This window comes from Condylura cristata, unplaced genomic scaffold (genome assembly GCF_000260355.1).
Source record: "Condylura cristata isolate star-nosed mole 26May11 unplaced genomic scaffold, ConCri1.0 scaffold00003, whole genome shotgun sequence".
NCBI classification, from domain to species: Eukaryota; Metazoa; Chordata; class Mammalia; order Eulipotyphla; family Talpidae; genus Condylura; species Condylura cristata.
Window position 1 is genome coordinate 59,276,187 of NW_004567104.1, and position 20,702 is coordinate 59,296,888.

The 20,702-nt window shown below is 33.5% G+C and overlaps 1 protein-coding gene across 10 annotated transcripts in view; it reads right to left on the minus strand.

Moving 5' to 3' along the window:
- The window catches only part of ROBO2 (roundabout, axon guidance receptor, homolog 2 (Drosophila)), a 1,357,399-nt gene that overhangs the window by 59,555 nt on the left and 1,277,142 nt on the right, over positions 1-20,702 (minus strand). For all 10 annotated transcript variants that reach the window (XM_012731356.1, XM_012731319.1, XM_012731342.1 and 7 more), the window contains 5 exons: positions 17,824-17,945; positions 12,533-12,764; positions 9,205-9,329; positions 6,803-6,974; positions 1,098-1,280 (listed from right to left, as the gene is read on the minus strand). In XM_012731356.1, the coding sequence (XP_012586810.1) occupies positions 1,098-1,280; positions 6,803-6,974; positions 9,205-9,329; positions 12,533-12,764; positions 17,824-17,945 (834 nt within the window). The remainder of the gene's footprint in view (positions 1-1,097; positions 1,281-6,802; positions 6,975-9,204; positions 9,330-12,532; positions 12,765-17,823; positions 17,946-20,702) is intronic.

Genomic DNA, 20,702 nt, shown 5'->3' on the forward strand with positions numbered 1-20,702 from the left:
TGTGTTCCCTTGTAAATTCTAGAATGTGAAATACTGTGAGACAATTTCTTTTAATGATTGTTCTTCCTAGAAATAATTACTCAGAATGAATTGCAATTAAATTTGTCATTGGGGGGTCTCCTTGGTGTTGCAAAGGGTTAAAGCACAGCACCATGAAGCTCTCCACAGCCACTACAGCGCAAGTTCAGTCCTCGGCCCAGGCAGGTGACCCACATGGTGTGGCAGACCTCTCCTATCTCACCCGCTGCTCCCCTCAATAGAGAACTTCAGTCAATCTACCTGTTCAGTTCACCACTCTGTCTCTGGTGAATCCTTTCACCACCACTCCCAGCCTGTACCCTACTTCTTGTATGCATGAATAAATGAATCTTTAAAAAACTTTTTAAAAAGTCATTGAACACAGTTTTTATACTGAGTTCATTCTTTCTATTAATGACTTGATAATTGTATCTCTCCTTTTTTTCTCTCCTGTCTTCCCTCATCTTTACACCTCAACATCCTGGAAACTCTTGAATTCCAAGAAAAGCTTGAGTTGTAAATAGCCACAATATCTAGGGTCTTTCCCCTACCTCTGTTCCCTTTCCTGCTCCCTTTCTCTTTTCTTCTAAAATGCTGATTGATAGGCATTTGAAATAAATACCCTCTATCTGTTAATAATATAACACTTAATTCATACCTCAATGGTGTTATTAAATCTGGTGAGGTTTTGTGTTTGCATCTTCCCTTTGGGACATGTCCTTGAACTACAGGTAGTTATATTTAAAATGTAACATTTTACCCTGAACACTTTGGTAAAACACTTAACTAAGTAACCACTGGAAAGTGTGTGGGTGGACAAAAGTGGTTAGGTATTTTATCAGTGTGTACTCTTGCCATGTTTTACTAGAGATAAAGAGATATGCCTTATGGACTTAATATGATATGGTAAACAGTGATACATTAAAACATGGTGTTTAAAACTGCATTTTATAGAGTAGGTATTTAAAACAAGCCAAATGCATTCATTAATTCACTCACTCTTCCATTCTATTTCTCATTTTTTCATTTTATTACATTCTTAAAGGTAAGAGTTCTCTTAGCTGGAAATATTCTCTTACCAGCATAGTTACTGAGTCCCTTTCTCTTCTTTCTTCGCCAATACAACCAGATGCTAAAACCCATCAAAATTACCCAACAGGCACCACCAATACCGGCTATAAAGGCTGGTTGCTTCACAACGTCAGTGATTTGTTCAGTTATGCTGTTATTGTTTTCAGTAATGACAACTTCATTACGCCCCCCTATGGAAGAAATAATATTTTTACTATAATTAATACAAAAATAAGCACGGCAAATATGTACATGGGCATGAGAAAATTTCTTCAGAGACAAGTGATATCTGTGCCTGGAGTATGTCATAATCATTGATATGCATATTTGATGATTCAGAAAAAGAATCAAATTATAAGTTCAAAATGTGATTAATAATATGTTCCACTATGTTTTGATTTATGGATTACAAGAACCACTTAAAAATAAACAGTAGAACAAATGATAGGAGTTTACACATAGCAACTTTTCTTCAATGCGGTAAAACAAGCTTTAATATAATTTTGTAAAGTACAAAGAAAGCAGCTGTAACACTTATCACAAGGTTTTGCAAACAATGTCTTTCCTTTATGGCACTGCCAAAATTCTAATGTTTATGATTCATCTAACATGTTAACTTAATACTGTGTTTAATATTCTATCAAATACCTTATTTTGGTCAAGAAGCCATTGATTATATCAGGGCATTGAGACTACATATGCATATGTGTGTGTGCGTGTCTGAGCGTGTATTTATGTGTGTATATGTGTGTATATATATATATACATGTGTGTGTTTGTGTGTGTATGTGTTTGTCTATTAACACAAGGTTAACTGAAAATAGTATTTGCAATTCCAACATATGACCCATATAAGACTAAGTATAAGACTAAGAGTTACTTAGAGAAGCTCAAGTTTCTTTGGGAAGTAGTGAATCATAAAGATTCAAAGTCCTACAAACCACAGGTGACTAATTTACCAGTGTCCCCTTTCTCCCTGTGCAGAAAATAAGCCTTTATTCCCCAGCCTCCCTAATAGTTCATGTAACAAAATTATTGGCCAAGTTTGTAGAAATTTGTGATTATGCTTCTTCTATACCTCACTCATGAACTGTTGTGAAAAATTTCATACACTTTTTTTCCTAATGTGCTGGATAGAAACAAAGGCTATTGGAGAATGTGAAGTCTCTAAGAAATTGAAATGCCATTGAATGGAAGGACTGAAGTTCTCGGAATAGTGGTATAGCACAAACACCCTCTACTTTATTCTCCTGGCTCATTAGATTAAGCTATGAATATAAAAGAAAACTACTATTAAGGTAATGCAGATTTCTGTTATAGCTTCAAGCATTTTCTTATACACATTATATTCTATTCCCAAAATATCTGTTATAGTAAATTCTAGATTTAATAATTACTTATATAATAAATCTAATTATTTTTCTCAAATTATGTCATTAATTATTATACATACAAAATTAATAAGGCATTAAGATGAATTTAGATTTTTAATACAAAACATATATATATATATATATATATATATATATATATATATATATGCTGATTTTTCTAATAGTGTTTATAAAAAAGAAAAGACAAATTTTCCTTCAACGATGTAATGGTTGGTGAAGTGTCATTTTTAATACAGCACAATATTTACGTTAACCAAAATGTATTACTATATCTTATGCTATTTTATATTATGCAAAATGTATAACTATTTCTTATGATATTTTTGAAACAATGTTGTCAGTTGGGCTAATTAGAACACAGACAAGGGCTGCATGTGACCCGCAATGCTCCATTGTTCTTGCAGACAAAAAAATATAATGAAATATAATGTCTTCCTCCCATTGGAGAGTAATGAAGAACAAAACTAATTTGTTGGACTAAAAATTAATTAGACACATCAGATTCGATTGTACCTATTACTGTGAAAGTTTGCAGCTGTTCCCTATATTATTACCAACTATATAAAGTAAGCGTGGAATGGCTAAATGAATAGAAAAACAAGTTATGAGGTTATTTAAGGTTGCTGAAAATTCTAAGTCACTCTAAGTTTGGTATAGGACTTGCTATTTCATACTTATATCTATAAATGTATTTTGTTGCATTTTTGTGCCTGAAAATGCAATAACACGGAACTAAGAGATTTTGATGCAAGAATTCACGTGAACAGGACAAATTGAAGAGAAAAAAATAGTAATTTTAAGTTTGTGTACAATACTTAAATTAACGGTCTCTACGTGGAACATTCTGGAATGAAAACTAAACTGAAAAGGAACAGATAGAAGAGCACATCAGCTGGCATAAGACAAATCTAAAATTATCAGACATAAATTATGTCAAATGTCAATACAGGATTTAATTAAAGCAAAGGGGAAATGAGGTAGAGCTTGAGACACTGCAAATGCTATTTCCAGAATGGACCAAACAATAGGGAAAACATAAATTGAAGCAGAAAAGGATATTAGCCATCACTAAATCACTTTTCAACTAAGGAACAGTTGTGTAGATACGGTTATCAGACAAGATGCTAAAGTAGATATGTGGGGGTAATTAAAGCAACAATTAAAGGCTTCTTCACTACAACAGTAGATATTAAAAAGAAATAAATCTTTTCAGGACAAATTGCCATTTCCTGATTGCACTGCGTACTCACAATTGTGTGTTTAATTCAATTGGCACAATTCTACTTTCATGATTACACCTAAACAATGCATGTTCTGAAGATTCAGAATAGAGATAGGAATGTAAAATAGTAGATTATTTTTCTTTTCATATAAAATACTTTAAAAAGATGTATGATACATTATATAATAAATTAAACAGTATTCCTAATCCATTTAAAGATTCCAGGCTTTTTTTTTTTAAATGACAGGGGTTTTCAGCAAAACTTTCCATTTCCATTTTATTTAAAATACTCAAAGTTAACTTTACTATTATAAGTTCACATATAATTGTTCCGTTCTTTACTATTATGACAAGAACCTAGTTAAATGGCATTGTATTATTTTACTCTATTCCAAACATAATAAATTCCTAATATGAGTAATAGAATCATAATAAAAATTTCCTTGCTTAAGAATTATTTTTATTACCAAATATAACAATAAAGAAAACATAAATATTTGTTAATCTTACTTATTTTTGAGTTAGAGAAATTACAAGCAGTTGATCTATTTCACATTGATATATATGCTAGAGACATTAAAATGATCAAACAGTTGTGTTTACTTACATAGAAGTTTTTATAAAAATCTATTTCTTTTAAACATTTTCATATATAGTTGTTTAAGGGAAAATTAATGGCTTATTTCTAAATACTATAAATGGAACTCTCTGTGTGTGTGTGTGTGTGTGTGTGTAGAGTCAGTTAAATCCTTTTGGGTGTACCTGTATTTCTTTCTTATTCCAATTTATTTTAGAAAATCTCAGAAGGGAAAGATTGTAGGTTTCCCTCAGGTTAAGAAATTAATTCAGTCTCAACGACTAATTAAGCAAGGGAAGACAATTTAAAGAAAAGTTAATACTATAACTTTTTCTCTTTAATGCATTTAATATATAAAAGAAACTCAAAGACTACTTTTTTTTTTTTTGTTATGATGGTTATAGCTCTTCATGAGCAATAAAATGTGTAGGCTTCAAGAAGAATATTTGAAAAATAAAGACACTGACAAGCAAGCAAAAAGAGAAAAAAAACTGCAGGGACTTGATTTTGGTAACGGAACCACAACCACAGAATTAACAGGCATTTTTGAAGCTTAGTTTCCTTTTAGAAATTTCAAACTATGTAGTGTGTCTAAGGAGTTGGAACCCAAGCAGAAAACCTCAATCCTCTTGGTTTGATATGTCAGAGGACCGTGTTCAGAGCAGCAGAGTAACTGAAAATTTTACGGGTAACCACTGAAGAGGGTTATCAGCGATTGATCATCTCACCCTTAAGCTGTGCATTCATGAAGAGGATTTCAAAGATCTGGTAAAACCCCGAACTTGGAAGGCTGACAAGGCTGAACAGACTTATCAACTAGAGTTGGTAAATTCCCAGCAAACAGCTTTGTGTTTGATGTTTGAATTTCATCAATTTCACCTAATAAACATATTAGGCATTTTACTGAAACCCTAGGGGTGAGGAGGATGATTTACAAATAAAGATGAAACAGAAGCTTATCTAACAATAAGGTGAAAACACAATTCCACACTAACAAAATGTAATGACGGAGCCTCCGTAAGATCAAAATAGTGTCAGTAAAGTAACTGCCTCTAAATCAAAAATCAGTGCTCTTCAAAAAAAATCACAAAAGCTACGTCATTTTCAATGTCTAGTATATAGTAAAGAAATACTAGACATACAAAAACAAGTAATAAGTAACAACAACACCCTATGAGAATATGACCCAAGAACATGAGGAATGCAAATAACAGAAAAAGATGGATGAAATGATACTGAAATTAGATGAACAGAACTTTAAAACAAGTGTGATATATATTAATGTACTTAAAGCTAGCAGAATCATAATGATTAAACAAATGGGGAATTTCTGAGAGAAATGGAAAATGTAAAGGGAAACAAAGGAAGTTCTAGAACATAAAATGATATCATGGACATAATTCATAGGATACTTTCACTTTTGCCCATGAAGAAACAGCAGATATGGGACATTTACCCTACCATAAATAAGTAGAAAATGAGGCAAAAATAGATGTAACAAAAGGGTAGGACTGAGAGGAAAGGGAGACAGACACGAGGAATCTTAACTGCTTTGACAGTTTTTACTCTGGAGAGTATAGAAAGTCATGTCCAATTTGAAAAAATGTTTAGCTGTTTTCCATAAAGTTAAGCTGTATAAATCCCACTATCCAAAAATTGATTCCTGTGTATCTCCCCCTCAGAAAATAAAATACATATATATATTATATATTACACAAGAATGTTGTGTATATGAAAATGTTTAAAAGAAATAGATTCCTATAAAAACTTCTGTGTAAGTAAACACAGCAGTTTGATCATTTTAATGTCTCTCTCTCTATATATATATAAAACACAAGAAAGTTGGTCCTCTTAAGAGAAAGCTAGAGAAGCAAACTATATTATAATCATACAATTGCATACTTCACAGAGATGAAACATAAAATCACGTAACACACAACATACATGGCTGCATTTCAAAACAAAACAAAACAAAACAAAACTGTGTATTATGAAGGAAATCAGAGGCAAGAATGATATTCCCTGTGAGTCAATGTATATGTATTTCAAAAACAGGCAAATATAATTCACGATGATAGTGAATAATTATCTCTAACATTATAGTATATTTCTTCTTAGGGTTTATAAAATTTTTTTGTGTGTGATTCTGGTTAATTTTTTGATTTTTCTGAGCTAACAGGAAGCACACAGATTTGAAATAAAATGCATCCTCCTTGTTATATTTTCATTGTATTTCAATGTCAATAAAATTTTAATGAAGCTATTGATTAAAAAGTAACTTTGAAACCAACTTTCAACATTTAAACTCTTGGTGATTACAATTTTAAGAGGTTGATGCAATTTTTAAGCAATCGTTAATTATTTTATGATTGGCTCTAGTAAGATAATTCTTTTGGCCATAGGATATGCCTGCCCTAGAATCAGTACATCTTTCAACAAGTACTAACAAATCCACTGTTAGGGTGCAGGTTCAAAAAAGAGTCCACGTTGTTATGAGCTGACTGACTGATCAGAACTCACCGATTATTATTGGCTGTGGCTCACTCTTTACTCCAACTCCTGCACTGGTACTTGCTGCCACCTCTACCCGGTACTGAATACCTGGGAACAATCCACCAATTATTACAGATCGGATAGCTGCATCCACAGTTTTGTTGATATGGAATCGTGTTTCATTTCCCAGACACCAGATCTACAGAAATGGAAAGAGAAAAACAAAGAGAGATAAAATTATCCTGTAATTTTAGCTTTATAATTGATTCAAGCTTTATAATTGATTGTTTTTTAAATAGTACCTGGTCTATTTTCTAAGATTAGAAGCACTGGTACATTCATTTTCGGAAGCCAAATTCCTGCAGCCTTTATATGTTAGTGTATATTTCTGCGTGTGCAACTGAGAGTTTGTGTGGTGTGTGCACATTCATTGTGAGGGAAAAAAGAGGGAAACCCAAACTGAACCATGTTGTCAATCTTATTATCAAGGGTGATGTTCACAAATCATTTGGAGAAACAATGATTCCCTAAATACCTCTGGAAAGTGATCTTATTTGCAAACAGCATTTGGATAGAGATTAAAATCCACAAATTTTTCTTCTTAATTCATTTATCGAGATTTATTATAATATAGTCTATTAAAAATGACTGAGTTGAAATATCTAACATATATAGGTGAATATGTAATTTGCATTTCACTTAAGACAATATTAACTTACTCAGAAGTATTTAACAAGATTAGTTGGCCTAAGTTATTGGTATTGACTGAGATGAAATTAAAGCCAATATTTACAATGACAGTAATAAATCTTAATATTGATCAAAACTTATCTATACGCACTCACATGCCTGAACAAAGTGATGGAAAGTTTCAAACAGTGTTTTGAAGAAAAGAGGTTTTTATTTCAAGTAGGCATTAAATTTTAGAACACACTTTCTTATGGGATAGGGAAAACTGTGGCTCTACAATTTTCTCAAAAATTCTATTTTTGATATATATTTTTATTTATATTACATGGTATTTAATATGCTGCAGATAGGTGCATTAAATAGAGATACACAGAATTTGTTTCTGAAACAAGTAAATTCAAGATGCTTTAGAATGTATCTAAAGTGCTAAGTTTTTTTTTTTTTTTAATTTACTATGACACGACACCTGTGTTACTAATGGAGAAGTACTTGGTCCTCACTAAATAGAGATTTTGTTGTGAAACATAACAACCTTATATAAATGAGAAAGTTTACAACTTATGGATAAAGTAAGTTGGAAAAAAAAAAAACAATATTAAGCAAATGGAAGCTTAGGATATTTACACTTGGGTAACACAAAGGTAAAATCCCAACCTCATGAAAATGTAAAACTTTAGAATCTGTGACAATATGCTATTGTAAAAACACTTATATTTTTCTATAATATATGAGGATAATTTTAAAGTAAACAGTAATGTATATTTTGTCCCTTTGCTTTAGTAAATCAGCCATTAACTTAATAAAATTCTATTTAAAAGCATTTTTCTCAGCTATAACAATTCAATCTGGAACAGTTTTTGCAAAATGATTCAGTGTATTATCACATACCAACTATGAATTTCTATGGTGACATGGTATGCTTAGTTATCTAGTCTAAAATATCTATCTAGTGCATTACTGTCAGAATTTCAGAACTATTAGCATCACAAGATTATATTTGTGAATTTTTGCAAGGTTTTATGAGGCGTTTTACCCTCATAATGTGGCCTATTCATTTCACAGTTAGCTAGAATCTTAATATTTCAAAGTCAGTTATCTTGTCTCTGCTCTATCACAAAATAGCCCAAGAAACAGTAGAAAATATAGTCTTTCAAAATAGCAACAAAGTAGCAATAAAAATAATCATATACCAATTTGGTTATTTTTTTCAAAATTTGTTTTATCAATGGCTCCCTTTTTCCAAGTGAAGCGATTTATACAACCTCATAAAAAGCTAAAGGTAGATTTTAGTTGGAAGCTGGAGTTGCCCATTCTCTTACCCAGACTCATCTCTCTAAACCCCTGAAGCAACTTTTTCTAATAACACAGTTAAAAAAATGGCTGCCCTCAGGTCTGTTGTACGGAAATCTAATAATAAATAAAAAAGCGGTTTTGGTGATAAGGGATTCACCCCAAATCCGGTACCCCGTTATCTCTGAGTCACTGAGTTTCTGGAATCTTGCTGTATAGAAAAAGTCACTCCACTGTTAAAATCTACTTGTCCAACTGAGCTTGTGTTTCTGTGACCTTCGATTAGGCTCTAATCCCCCATGCACTGGTTTCATTACCTGTCCCATAAAGACACAAATAATCACATTACACTCAAACTCAATAAGAATGCCACTCGAGAGAGGATTCATCCATACATCAGAGACTTCTGCGGGAAGTTTTATCGGTGACCTCCTTCACCTAGACCCTACCTTATATTCTTGGATAATTCCATTCTGATGATCTGGAGGGGGAGGATCCCAGGAGACACTAATACTTGTGCTATTGTGGCTTCCAACTGTCAGCACAGTGACAGATTGTGGAGGAGCACTCGGGGCTGTAGAAGAAGTCATTAGAATAAATGTAAATGGTAAATCTACTATGCATTAATGTTGCTTACAGAGTAAGATTATTAGGGCAGGAGGCATGCAATTCTGGTTTCTACTAGTTCTGAATTCGTCTATGGAATTCAACAGCGACAGATTTTAAATATGTCCTTAAATATATGGATAGACTTGAAGTAGATACAATACATATGTAATAGGTACTCAATAATAAATTTAATAGTTCACATTCTAATGGGTGTTTCTTTATTCCCAGTACTGAGCCACACTGGGTTTAACTCTCAGCACATAGAAATGACTCTCAGTTTTGCAGATGAGGAAACAGAAGTAGAATTTAAGACAATTATGGATGTGAAAGAGTGAGTTTGAATTTGAATCCAGGTGTGTGTAGGAGAAGACCTTGGACTTTCTGGACTCTAAATGTCTCTGTTTCTGAAAACAACAAACAAACAAAAAACAAACCCAAAAATCCTATCAAAAATAGTCTGAGAGGATATTCCATAGTGCTATCAATCAAAATTTCATTTGAGTGGTGACAGTTGACAAGATTACTGACAATCTTTATTTTGAGTTTATGTTAATAAATTTTTCCAACACAGAAAAATAATTCTTCTGTTTTCAAATCCGAAAAACAGCTATTATACATTCATCTATAACTTAAGATTCAAACTTATTTTAATTGGTGGGCAAGGAACTCTAATGTTAAGTCAAAACAGTCCATGATGGGTCAGATTTTAATTATCTACATCAATTCTATGAATGAGAAAGGATGAGTGAGAAAAAATTTGTGATTTTAGATGCAGAATGTCCCATTCAGATTATCTGACAACTAAGAAGAAAATTTTTTTAACTTTCATGAATTTCTGTTTAAACTAAAGAGAGAAAAGGCAAAATGAAAATACTAGTAGTTTAAAACAACATTCAAATAATTGTGTTATTAAAGAGTTTTGTATTACTAAGTCAGTGGTTTTGTAGTTTTAGATAGTTTACTTATTTTCAAATATATACAACAGAATTGTGAGAGAGATCTTTTAAGACTCTTAGTAGGGACTTCATGGTGGCAAAAGGGGTTAAAGCACTATGAAAGTATCAGCACCCACTGAAGCACAAGTTCGATCCCCGGCCAAGGAACTGACCCACATGGCACTGCAGAACCCTCCTGTCCCACCTGATATTCCCCTCAGCAGTGTATTTTGCTATATCCTCCTGTTCGGTCCCCTTCACTGTCTCTCATGGATCTTCTCACAGCCCGCAGCTCTGGCCTACACCCCAGTTCTTGTGTATATAAATAAATAAATCTTTAAAAAAAAAAGTTTTTCAGTAAATTCTGCTGTGTTTGGTAAATTTGACAAGTATTTACCTCACAGAGGTGTGGCTCTCTTTGCATGGAGAGAGAGGACACACAGCCAGATGACCATGGCACTGCTCTTTAAGTGACTATTTCTTTCAGTGAGATTAACTGCTCCAAAATATGGCTCAGTGACACAGATCCAGGCACTTGTTACCAGCTTCTTAGTTATTAAGTAGGCGGAATTGAAAAATAACACTTTTGGAGACTGGTTTCTCAATTGCCTTGCTGCTGGCTTGGAGAGAACACCATGCCTGCTTCCTGTCAGGTCAATTATGACAGTGCTCAGCTTCTTTCCACAAACAGGAAAGAACCCAAATCACTGCTCATCACTCCCCGACATAGCCCAGCTGAGTTCCATTTGTTACCTTTAGAAGGTCACAGAAACTGGAGATGAATGTAAAGTGAATAGTGACAGATGTCCAATCCAGACAAGTTTAACTACAGTGAAATTGATTTTTTAAAGTATGCTCCACACGTAGCATTTATATTAAATTTACCCACCTCACTCATCAGTAACACAGAGCTGGAACACAAAGTGAAATCCAGTAGTGATACAGACACTATTGTTTCCTTTAAGTAATGATATATTTTTTTTTGTTTCTTCACAAATCCTAAAAGTAGATTAATGATGTATTTAAAAATATGCTCTTCTGCCGAGGTCAGTGTATCTCAAAATAGAAGTCAATGTGAAGAAAACATTTCTGCTGTTTTGTTTACTCTAAGATTAATTGAAAAGTTATTTTGCTAAGACATGTTAGGGTGATGGGTGGGTGTGTATATCTTAATTAAGTAATTATGTATATATACTTATATACACACTTATTTTCATTAAAGTTCCTCTTATGTTGATCAGTATAAAACTTGTTTAAAGAAAATAGATTTTTATGGGAGCCGTGCACATCAAATTAGTAGAAAAGCAGAAAAGGAGGGATTTATTATATTTGGCAATTGACTTTTTTAACTTTGATGGTACCATTTGTTGTAAGTCTCTAGTTTAGTGAAGGAGATGTTAGCAAATGGACTAGTTGAGACCAACACTAATTTTTGTGTCCACATAAATGGACTTTAAAGCATCCATAGGAAAGAAAAGTTCTCAAAGGGGCAAAGCATGTCACTAAGAAAAATGCTGTTATCAAGGTGCCAATGGCCTTCTGAATTACAAATTTGAGTCAGACTGGAACAACCCACTGGAATGGAGGTTTATAAAAGAATGTCATTTTTTCTTATTTTAAAGACTTATTGATGCATACATAACTGAGGTACAGGCCAGAGGTGCAGGGGAAGTGAGAGGACTTATTAGAGACATGGAGAACAGAACAGGCAGATCAATGAAGTATACTGCTGAGAAAAGCAGGGGGTGAGACAGGAGAGGTCTGCTGTGCCATGTGGATCACCTACAGGGCAGGGGATTGAACTCACTGAAGTGGCTGCAGCTAGTTTGCAGTGCAGTGCTTTAACCCAATGTGCCACCAGGGAGAGCCAAAAATGTCATGTTTTTCTTATAAGCTATGACAATGAACACCCATGTCCTTAGATGCCCATAGCCTGTCTTGTAACGAAGCCAAAGGAGCTAAATCCACACATGAATTGTAGGAAAATTTAGCTAAATTCCAGTGTACTATCAAATAAGATTTAGGGAACATATTTATTTAAATAAATTACAATTACTAATGTCATATTTTTAATGAGCCAAACCTATGGAATCCTCAGGATAAAATGATACTTCTTGGATTTACTTTTAGTTTCTCTCTCGTCTGTTTCTCTGGCAGCTGAGAAACAAGATAACATCAGTAGAAATTATAACACAACCACAGTTTCCTTCATGCCAGCCACCTGGATACTGACCTTCTTCAGTAGTACGAACTGATTTGGATTCACTATCCATTCCTTGGAATTCATTAAAATAGGGTCGAACCTTAATTTCATAAGTCACTCCCTTTTTCAGATTGACCAAGACGGCACTTCGTTCTGTCGGAACCTTGGCATCTAAATTCTGCCATGTAGATGAAGCCTGCAGGCCTGAGGTCTGACGGTACATCACTCGGTAACCCTGGATGAACTGGGGCTGGCGATCAACCTGAGAAACAGCAGAAAGTATTTGTAACCAAATGTAAGTATTTTAGGCAGTAGAATCAATTGATTCTCATTTCTCTTGTCCTTATGTCCATCTCCTTAAGTATTATCTGAGTTATGCGATAGCACCCTAACTCACCAACTTGTTTCTAATATCCTCTTCCATATTTAAGTTCACAATTCTTCTAAATTGTTAGTTCCAAAATTAATTATAGATCAGCTTTGTCACCTGATTAAAATACAGTATTGGCTTTATGATAGCTATTTATTTTAAATTTCTTGGATTTCATAAAGGTATGTTATGATGTAGACCTGTCATGTTTTCTAGCTTCATTTCTGATATATTTCCTTTGTTCTCTCTGTATTGAACAATAATTCACTTCTTTGTGCTTTTTGTAAAGAAGTTCCATTCTCATCCCTCGTCCATTCACCAATATCTTTGAGTCAAAATATATATTATTTTTGAGTTCCTACTAGAAGGCCAGGAATTCTACTAAGATCTTGAGAGGACATGGAGGTGGACAGTAGTGTTAATTCTTGCTGTGGTGATGGGTGGGATTCAGGTGGAGCAAGGTGTTACAAATATTCACTCAAACAGCAACCAGATCACATTCATAGCAAGTAAATAGAAGCACATGTAATGATGAGATGAACAGGGAGCTAGAAAGCCTGTAGTGGAGGCTCAGAGTCTAGTAGAAAAAATGCTGAGATCTACAAGTGTCAGTATTATTCAGTAGAAAAAGTGAACAGCAGATTTGAAATTCCTGTTGAGGAAGATGGTGTAAGATAGAGAATGAAAGAGGAGAGGGGCATCTGTTTTCAATGACTATGAAAAGCCAGTCCCCATTAAAAAGACTCACTAGAAGACTTCTGTTGATTACCAACTTCTGACCCCTTTAGCGATCCCACTCTTGGCATGACCTGACAACATTCTTGATCCATTTATTCATTTAAATTATAGAGAATAAACAGTTATTTTTGATGATAATATAAGATTTCAAGTCTAAAATTTCATCACATAAAATAGGAAATTGGAAGCGTTTTTGGTTAGTCATAATAATTAAAAATGCAAACAACTGCAAACTGAAAAATGAAATATTCTCTCTTCAACATTTATTAAACAATTTTTACTGGAGTTTATGGTTATTTAATTTTCAGGGAGAAAAGTGCTTTTATTATTTTTGAATTATTTAATTCCTTACCATGTTTTTGGAAAATCTTTCCCTGCCAATATAGGATTAAGTGATGAAGAGACTGAAGAACCTCATTTCAAAAAGTAAGCAGAGAGAGGAACTGGCATAGATGATGACAAAAATGGTTATTTATCTCAGCTCTTAAAAAAAAACAAACTAATTGTTCACACATTAAGAACAAAAGGTATTCTTTTATGTGTTAACTTCGAACATTTCTTCTTTGGCACTGGATTATTTAATTCTGTATTTTAAGAGAAGGAAATCTGCAAAACGTAGCACCCCAAAGAAAATACAGTGGAACAAAGAGACACATTTCTTTGTTGAGAATGACTAAGCTAGAAAAAGCTAAAGTGTTGGTGGGAATGAGCTTGTGTGTTTCAATAGATAATTAATTCCAATTTCCCAGATAAGTTTCTATGAGCAAGATTTCCTTCACCTGCATGAATGCTTTCTAACTCAAAGACATTTTGAAATTAGTGCTACACTATTTGGAGGTTATGTCAAGAAAAGTGAGGCCAGGTCTGATGTCAAAGCTCATGATCTCTGAATCTTGGTGTATGCTACCAGTTACTTGTATCAAGACATATAATCTTATGAAAAGCAGTTGTTCTGATAATATATAACCAGAAAACCAAAGAAACAAAATGCAAAAATTATGAGAGCCAAAAGGAGATGCTTTTCATCAAAACTGTCAGTGTTCAAAAAATTCCTTGTAGCATATGTTAAAACAACATTAAGCTTGCATTTTATAAACTTCTCTGCATACACTTTAAGTGAATTTATATACTGAAAGAAAGACATAACTCACAATAATAGCTTGTTAATACTGAAAGAAGCAAGCTGTGTTTTTAAGAAGAACATTAAGCAGCTGTTTCCAGATGAAGGGAGTCTGTAAATCTGGGTAAATTGGTTTTATCCATGTTTGGTTTTCATTAATTAAGTGTTTTAGGGACTTTATGAAGCTAATGTTTACTACACAACATTGCCTCGCTCACTTCAATGTACACTTCCCTCAGCCAGTGTACAATAATGGTCTACTTAATAACTAAGTGGTTTAATTTGATTTTGTGCAGTTACAGTACTTTTTTTTTTTTAAGGAGGAAATTTGTTGTTACAGGTGGGAGCAAAAATGAAAATAGTGAACATTATTTTTAAAAACATAAGTGGGGTTTTCATTGACTATGTGTTCTATACCACTGATGTTTGGATTTCATTTTCACAGGTGGTCATTTTCAAGTTTGGTCATGTGCTTGTTACGAATTTTATTAACATTCGGATTATAAAAAGGAGGATTTTCTTTTACAGTTGATTGCAATCAGAATCTGGCCAAAGTCCGTGAATTTATATAATTTAAAAACTGTTATTTGTCTGAAGCATGAATTAAAAAAAAAAAAAAAGTGGCCTTAAGGAAAAAGTGAAATGATGGCAAGACCTTTGTTTCTTGGTCAGGTCTCAAATGAGTCACACAGCTTAGCCACTTAAACTTTCTAAGTCTCAGTTTACTTAATCTGCTCAGATAATTTTCATTGGGATACAGAAGCAATTTAATGACTAATTTACATTAAAGCAATTTCATGTTGTAGGGACATGCAATAATAATAAATTTCTTTTTATTTGTGGGCAGTGGTGTGGGCTTAGTCTACTGAGTAGCTGATCAGGATTTCTCTGAATTCTAAAATTCTACTCCACCAAGTACTCTTTTAGCTTTTAAACAGTGTGATTTGTAAGGCACTAAGAGCCTGAACTTCTTTTAGTCTACAGACAAAAATATGAAACTCACACACGCAAGAATAAGCATGCTTAATTAAGAGATTTATTACTATTTTTCTTTTAGAACAATCATTTTCTTATCATTTTCCTGCCCTCATTATTAGAGTAATCATTTTTATAGAGTAGGCTTTGCTAGTTATTGTAGGAAGATGGTCTTTCCAGTACAAACATTTTAAGTGTTTAGTAAATGAATCCTGCCAAACATTGCTATAGCACCTCACCTGATTTCAAATCCAAACACAAGGGCTGAGAAAGATGTATTTTCCCTCAAATACCACCACATCTTTAACTCAAAATTTAAAAGTGTGGAAACTGAAGAACATGTACATTTAGCAAGTGAAAATATTTAATGAAAACAGAAGTTGCAGCTTTTTTGGCAACTGACCCTGGGCTGACTTTATTTCACTAAATGTACCTTTCTCAAACACATAATTATCACATACGCAATCACAAATCTCTGGGTAAAATACCCTGTGGTTCAAATGAATCATTTATTTATTTTTTAAATAAGCGTATATGAAAACAACCGATGTGATCACTCAGTAGACATTTACTGAAAGGATGATTTATCATGAATATCGTACTTTGAAAAGGAGAAAGTGAAAACTATGGACTCCAGATTCACTAAAGTCCATAAGAGAGAGAGATATGCAGGGTCTTCATGACAAGCTTCTTGGGATATAGAGGTGAATATGACAAGACCTCACTCGTGAAAAACATGATCAGACTTCAGTCATGCAATTTTGATTGAATTTAACTTACTCTTTTCAACCAGTGACATTGAAAATTATTTACTTCATAAACACAAGAACTTTCATTCTTACTCAAATAAGTGTTCCACATTAGGAGAAACTTAAAGAAGTCCTACAAAACTTACAATAGAGCAGAGATGACTTCTTCAGTTGAGAATAAAAAATAAAAACTGCTGTAAATATTATAACTAGTTCCTTCATTTTGTTAATATCTCATCAGAGCTATTGAAGGATGGAAGAGGCCTGATAGGCACTGTCTTTACTATACAAGGGCAAACAATTTGCATCCTGAGTATTTGAAGAACATTTACAAATCGATAAGAAATTAACCCAATTTAAAAATGAAAAAAAAATTGAAGACATTTTTTTCAATAGAAGACATACAATTACCCAATAAGCACATAGAAATGCAAAATATCACTAGTCATTAAAATAAATGAAAGTGAAAACCCTAATGATACCTCACTTTACACTACTAGAATGGGTTAGCACCAAAAGACAGTCAATAGCAAATGTGAGACATTGGAAGAAAATGGAAGAAACTGGGACTTTTAAACATGTTTGTGGGACATCAGACTGTGCAAACACTTTGGGAAAAACGTGTTAATATCACAGTTCATCAAAATCTGAAAACAGAGAATTGTACTGTTAAAGAATTTGTAGGAATATACCAAGAAAAATGAAACCATGTCTACTCAAAGTCTTGTCCACAAATGTTTTCATGACACTGTCATTTCTAAGTCAAAAAAAAAAAAAAAATCCAATAAGCTGCTGCTTGGTGGTAAAAAGGAATGAATTTATTAATATATGCCACAACTTGGAAGAATCTCAAAAACACTGCTGAGTGACAGACACCAGACACAATATTCTCAGTTGTGTATGTTTCCTTTTAGATGAAACAAACAGGCAAATTTAAAAACAATAGATTTGTAATGCACAGGGCCGAATTGGAGAGACTAGGAGAGTGATTGCTAAAGGTCAAAGTTTCATTTTGGATGAGGAAATGTTCTAAAATTTGGTTTTGGTGAAGACTGTACAACCCTGCCATCTTGTACATATTAACTCTTGTACATAAATTGTATCGCAACACATCTACTCAAAAATTCAGAAGCTAGAACATATCATGTTCATATTGCGATCAGTCTATTTTACTCTATTATTCCATTTACTCGTAAGAATATTTTCCCTTTTTTGGGGTCATTGATTATACCACAGTTTTAAGTGATAGGAGGTTGATTAGTGTTTTTGATTTCAAAATTTGCCTTGTCCTTGTTTTTGGTTCATTTTTATTAAAGGAATTATTAAAAAAAAAAAAAAACTACCACTTACATGACCTGTGAAAACTTACCGTCCACGTAACTTGGACAGTGGTGGGGGTCAACACTACCGGAGTATGAAGATGGACAAGGACATCCCCCAGTTCCTTCTGGACTTGTCTGTGGTCCACCCCTTGTGCGGGGGGACTGATATCTGTGGGTAGATAATCGTTCCCAGATTTTAAAAATTCATAGCAAAATTCCAATGACATGTTATAAGCCAATATTATGCTTTATGCGATAGTTACAGAAGAAAAAATAAAATCCCCTTGTGACAAAAATATTAGAGGATATACATACCACCATGCTAGGCTATTATTTGAGGCCATTTATCTTCAGAAAAAAAATATTAATAAAACAGTGTTTGCAATCTCTCATTCCCATTGAAATATATTGTTGTGGAAGAGCTAGTATTTTCTTATACAAGAATTAAGAGGCAGTGTAAGGTGTCTCTAGTAACACCAATTTTAGATTGACTTTGGCAAACTGAAAGACTTTCCATGTAGTTAAGGGCACCACCTCTGAACTTTCCTATTTAGGGAATTTGTTTAAGTCCTTGTGCCAATCAGTAGAATATGTATTCTTATTCCATGGCCTATTTCAGTGTGGGAGAATGAGGTAAAAATAATCAGGGGAATTGGGGAGTAAATTATGTCACCAAAGGTAAATAGAGAGAGAGAAAAGGGCTTGAAGACCCTCAAATTCTTTAAATGCTTTTTGAGTAAAAAAGTATGGAATCCTGATATAAAGTTCTCAAGTAATACTTTTGAACAGCACTCCAACAACTGGCAAATGGCAATGCAGCTGATTTGTGACAACATTGGTGGGAGGAGGAAGAAGAAGGGAGATGCCAAATTGATATGAGACTGAAATTTCACATATATTCAAATTAACTTTTTTTAGCTGATACACTGTAATGTTGAGATAAATATTTTTTCCACTTAACTCTTTAAGGTAGTATTTCAGTTTTAAATGTTCCAGGTCAAATCGCAACACTTTTACAAAAAAAATTTTAAAGCATATACCTCAGACCTGAAGTAACCTGGATATACTAATTTAAATTGGGACATGCAAAATTGGGAACCACATTTTGATGACTTTTTCCAGTCTCACTATCTTTTTTTTTTAATCTTTAGCATAAACAGCAGCAGATCAAAGTTTCACTTGATTTAGGAAAAAAAATAAAAACCTGTATGAATGATATTAACCTTCCCTGCTATACCTATGGTCTAAATGAGATTGATGGAACAGGTATTAGTTGCCTTACTAAAATTATTATTATAATTATAAATTATTTCTAATTTTTGTTGCATATAATGTCTTTGAAAAATAAGTTCATACAGCAATGTTTTCTATGAAAAGATGTACTCTGTGTCTTTGGAATGGAAAACTGTTGGCAAGTGCAGTGTCAAAAAGTGATCCTGACATTTAGACAAAACATGAGTTTTCCTATTAAATATCTGTTAAGAAAACAGTGTTTTGTTCTATGTGGTTTCTCAGCTGTAACAAGCCAGATCTCAAACAACTTTTCATTAATCTTTTTTGACCTTTTCATTGAGAAGCTATTTTGTATTACGATTTAATAACCGGCATCATTACTGAATGATCAAGAAGATCTGCTGGATTTAAGCACACTGAAAGCACTCTCTGTTCTATTAGCCGCTCACCCCCCCCCACACACACACACACGCATGCACGACTTCTCCCCTCACAGGTAAAAAAGATCTAGGCACTATAATTTCTTTACTTGAAACCATATACCGCTTCCTTTTCCAAGTTCATTAAATTAATTTACTCATTAAATTCAGACACAGTAAACGCAATTGGATCCAGGCAAGGTAAAATATAACCAGTTTTACGTCTTCAAATTCCGTGTTGTACTTTTTCTTCTCTGGAGACAGGTTCTTTACCTACAGGCTCTTTATCATCATGGAAAATTAATCACATTACTGCTTAGAGAACAATAGCAAAGTGGCATTCCCGCCTCCCTCGACTGTCATCATGTCAGAAACGTTACGAAATCACATGGTGACTTTATTTCACTTGATTCCTTGAAGGAGCCCTTCTCTGTTATAATAGCATGCTAGTTACTATCACTGAACTACATTGTAATTATAATAATATTTTATGGCTGCATGGTGCTTTTCATAGTGTAAAAATACTACTTTGAATTATATCTTGTTCAAAGCATTTTCCAAATAAGAAATAATTAACCCTTTCTCAAAAACCCTGGGGGGATAATTTGTAACAAATAATAAAGCCACCATTTCTGCTTTATTAATTTCCCTCACTACACTACCTGTAGGAAAATGACAGCGGAACATTTCATATTAACCCCTAGATGTCTGAGTCCTCCACTTACAGGAAAGATAAGAAGAGCAAATCTTCCAATTTTATCTCGTAATGTTCTAGGCATTTTTATTTTCCTTATTATTAGTCAAGAGTGTCATATGTCTTGGGAAGGTAACTTGATTTACTGTTTTCTGAACAAATGTCACCTTTAAACTTCGGGCTTAGTAAGATACACTGTAGTGATGCTTACCAAACTTCAGCATTGGCCTCACCTGGAGGTTATCTTAGCACAGACTGCTGGGGCCCAACCCCTGAGCTCTGAACTGGGGAGTTAGAATCTGTGATGGTCTAGAAATGGTCCCAAATGAAGCAGATGCTGCTTCTGGGGAACAACACCTTGAGACACATGGGGCATAAAAGCAGAATTATTGTATAGGAAGTTATGTTGCTATCTCATATGTCACTGTATTTATGAAACATGACTTCGTTATTGTATAAATAATGAAACATTTTTCCTCCATCTGAAATATAGTAAAGTCATAACTCAGTGGACTCACTATACTATGAAAATGTACCCAACTGTTTTGCTTATTTTTTATTTAATAGTCCCCGACAGCTC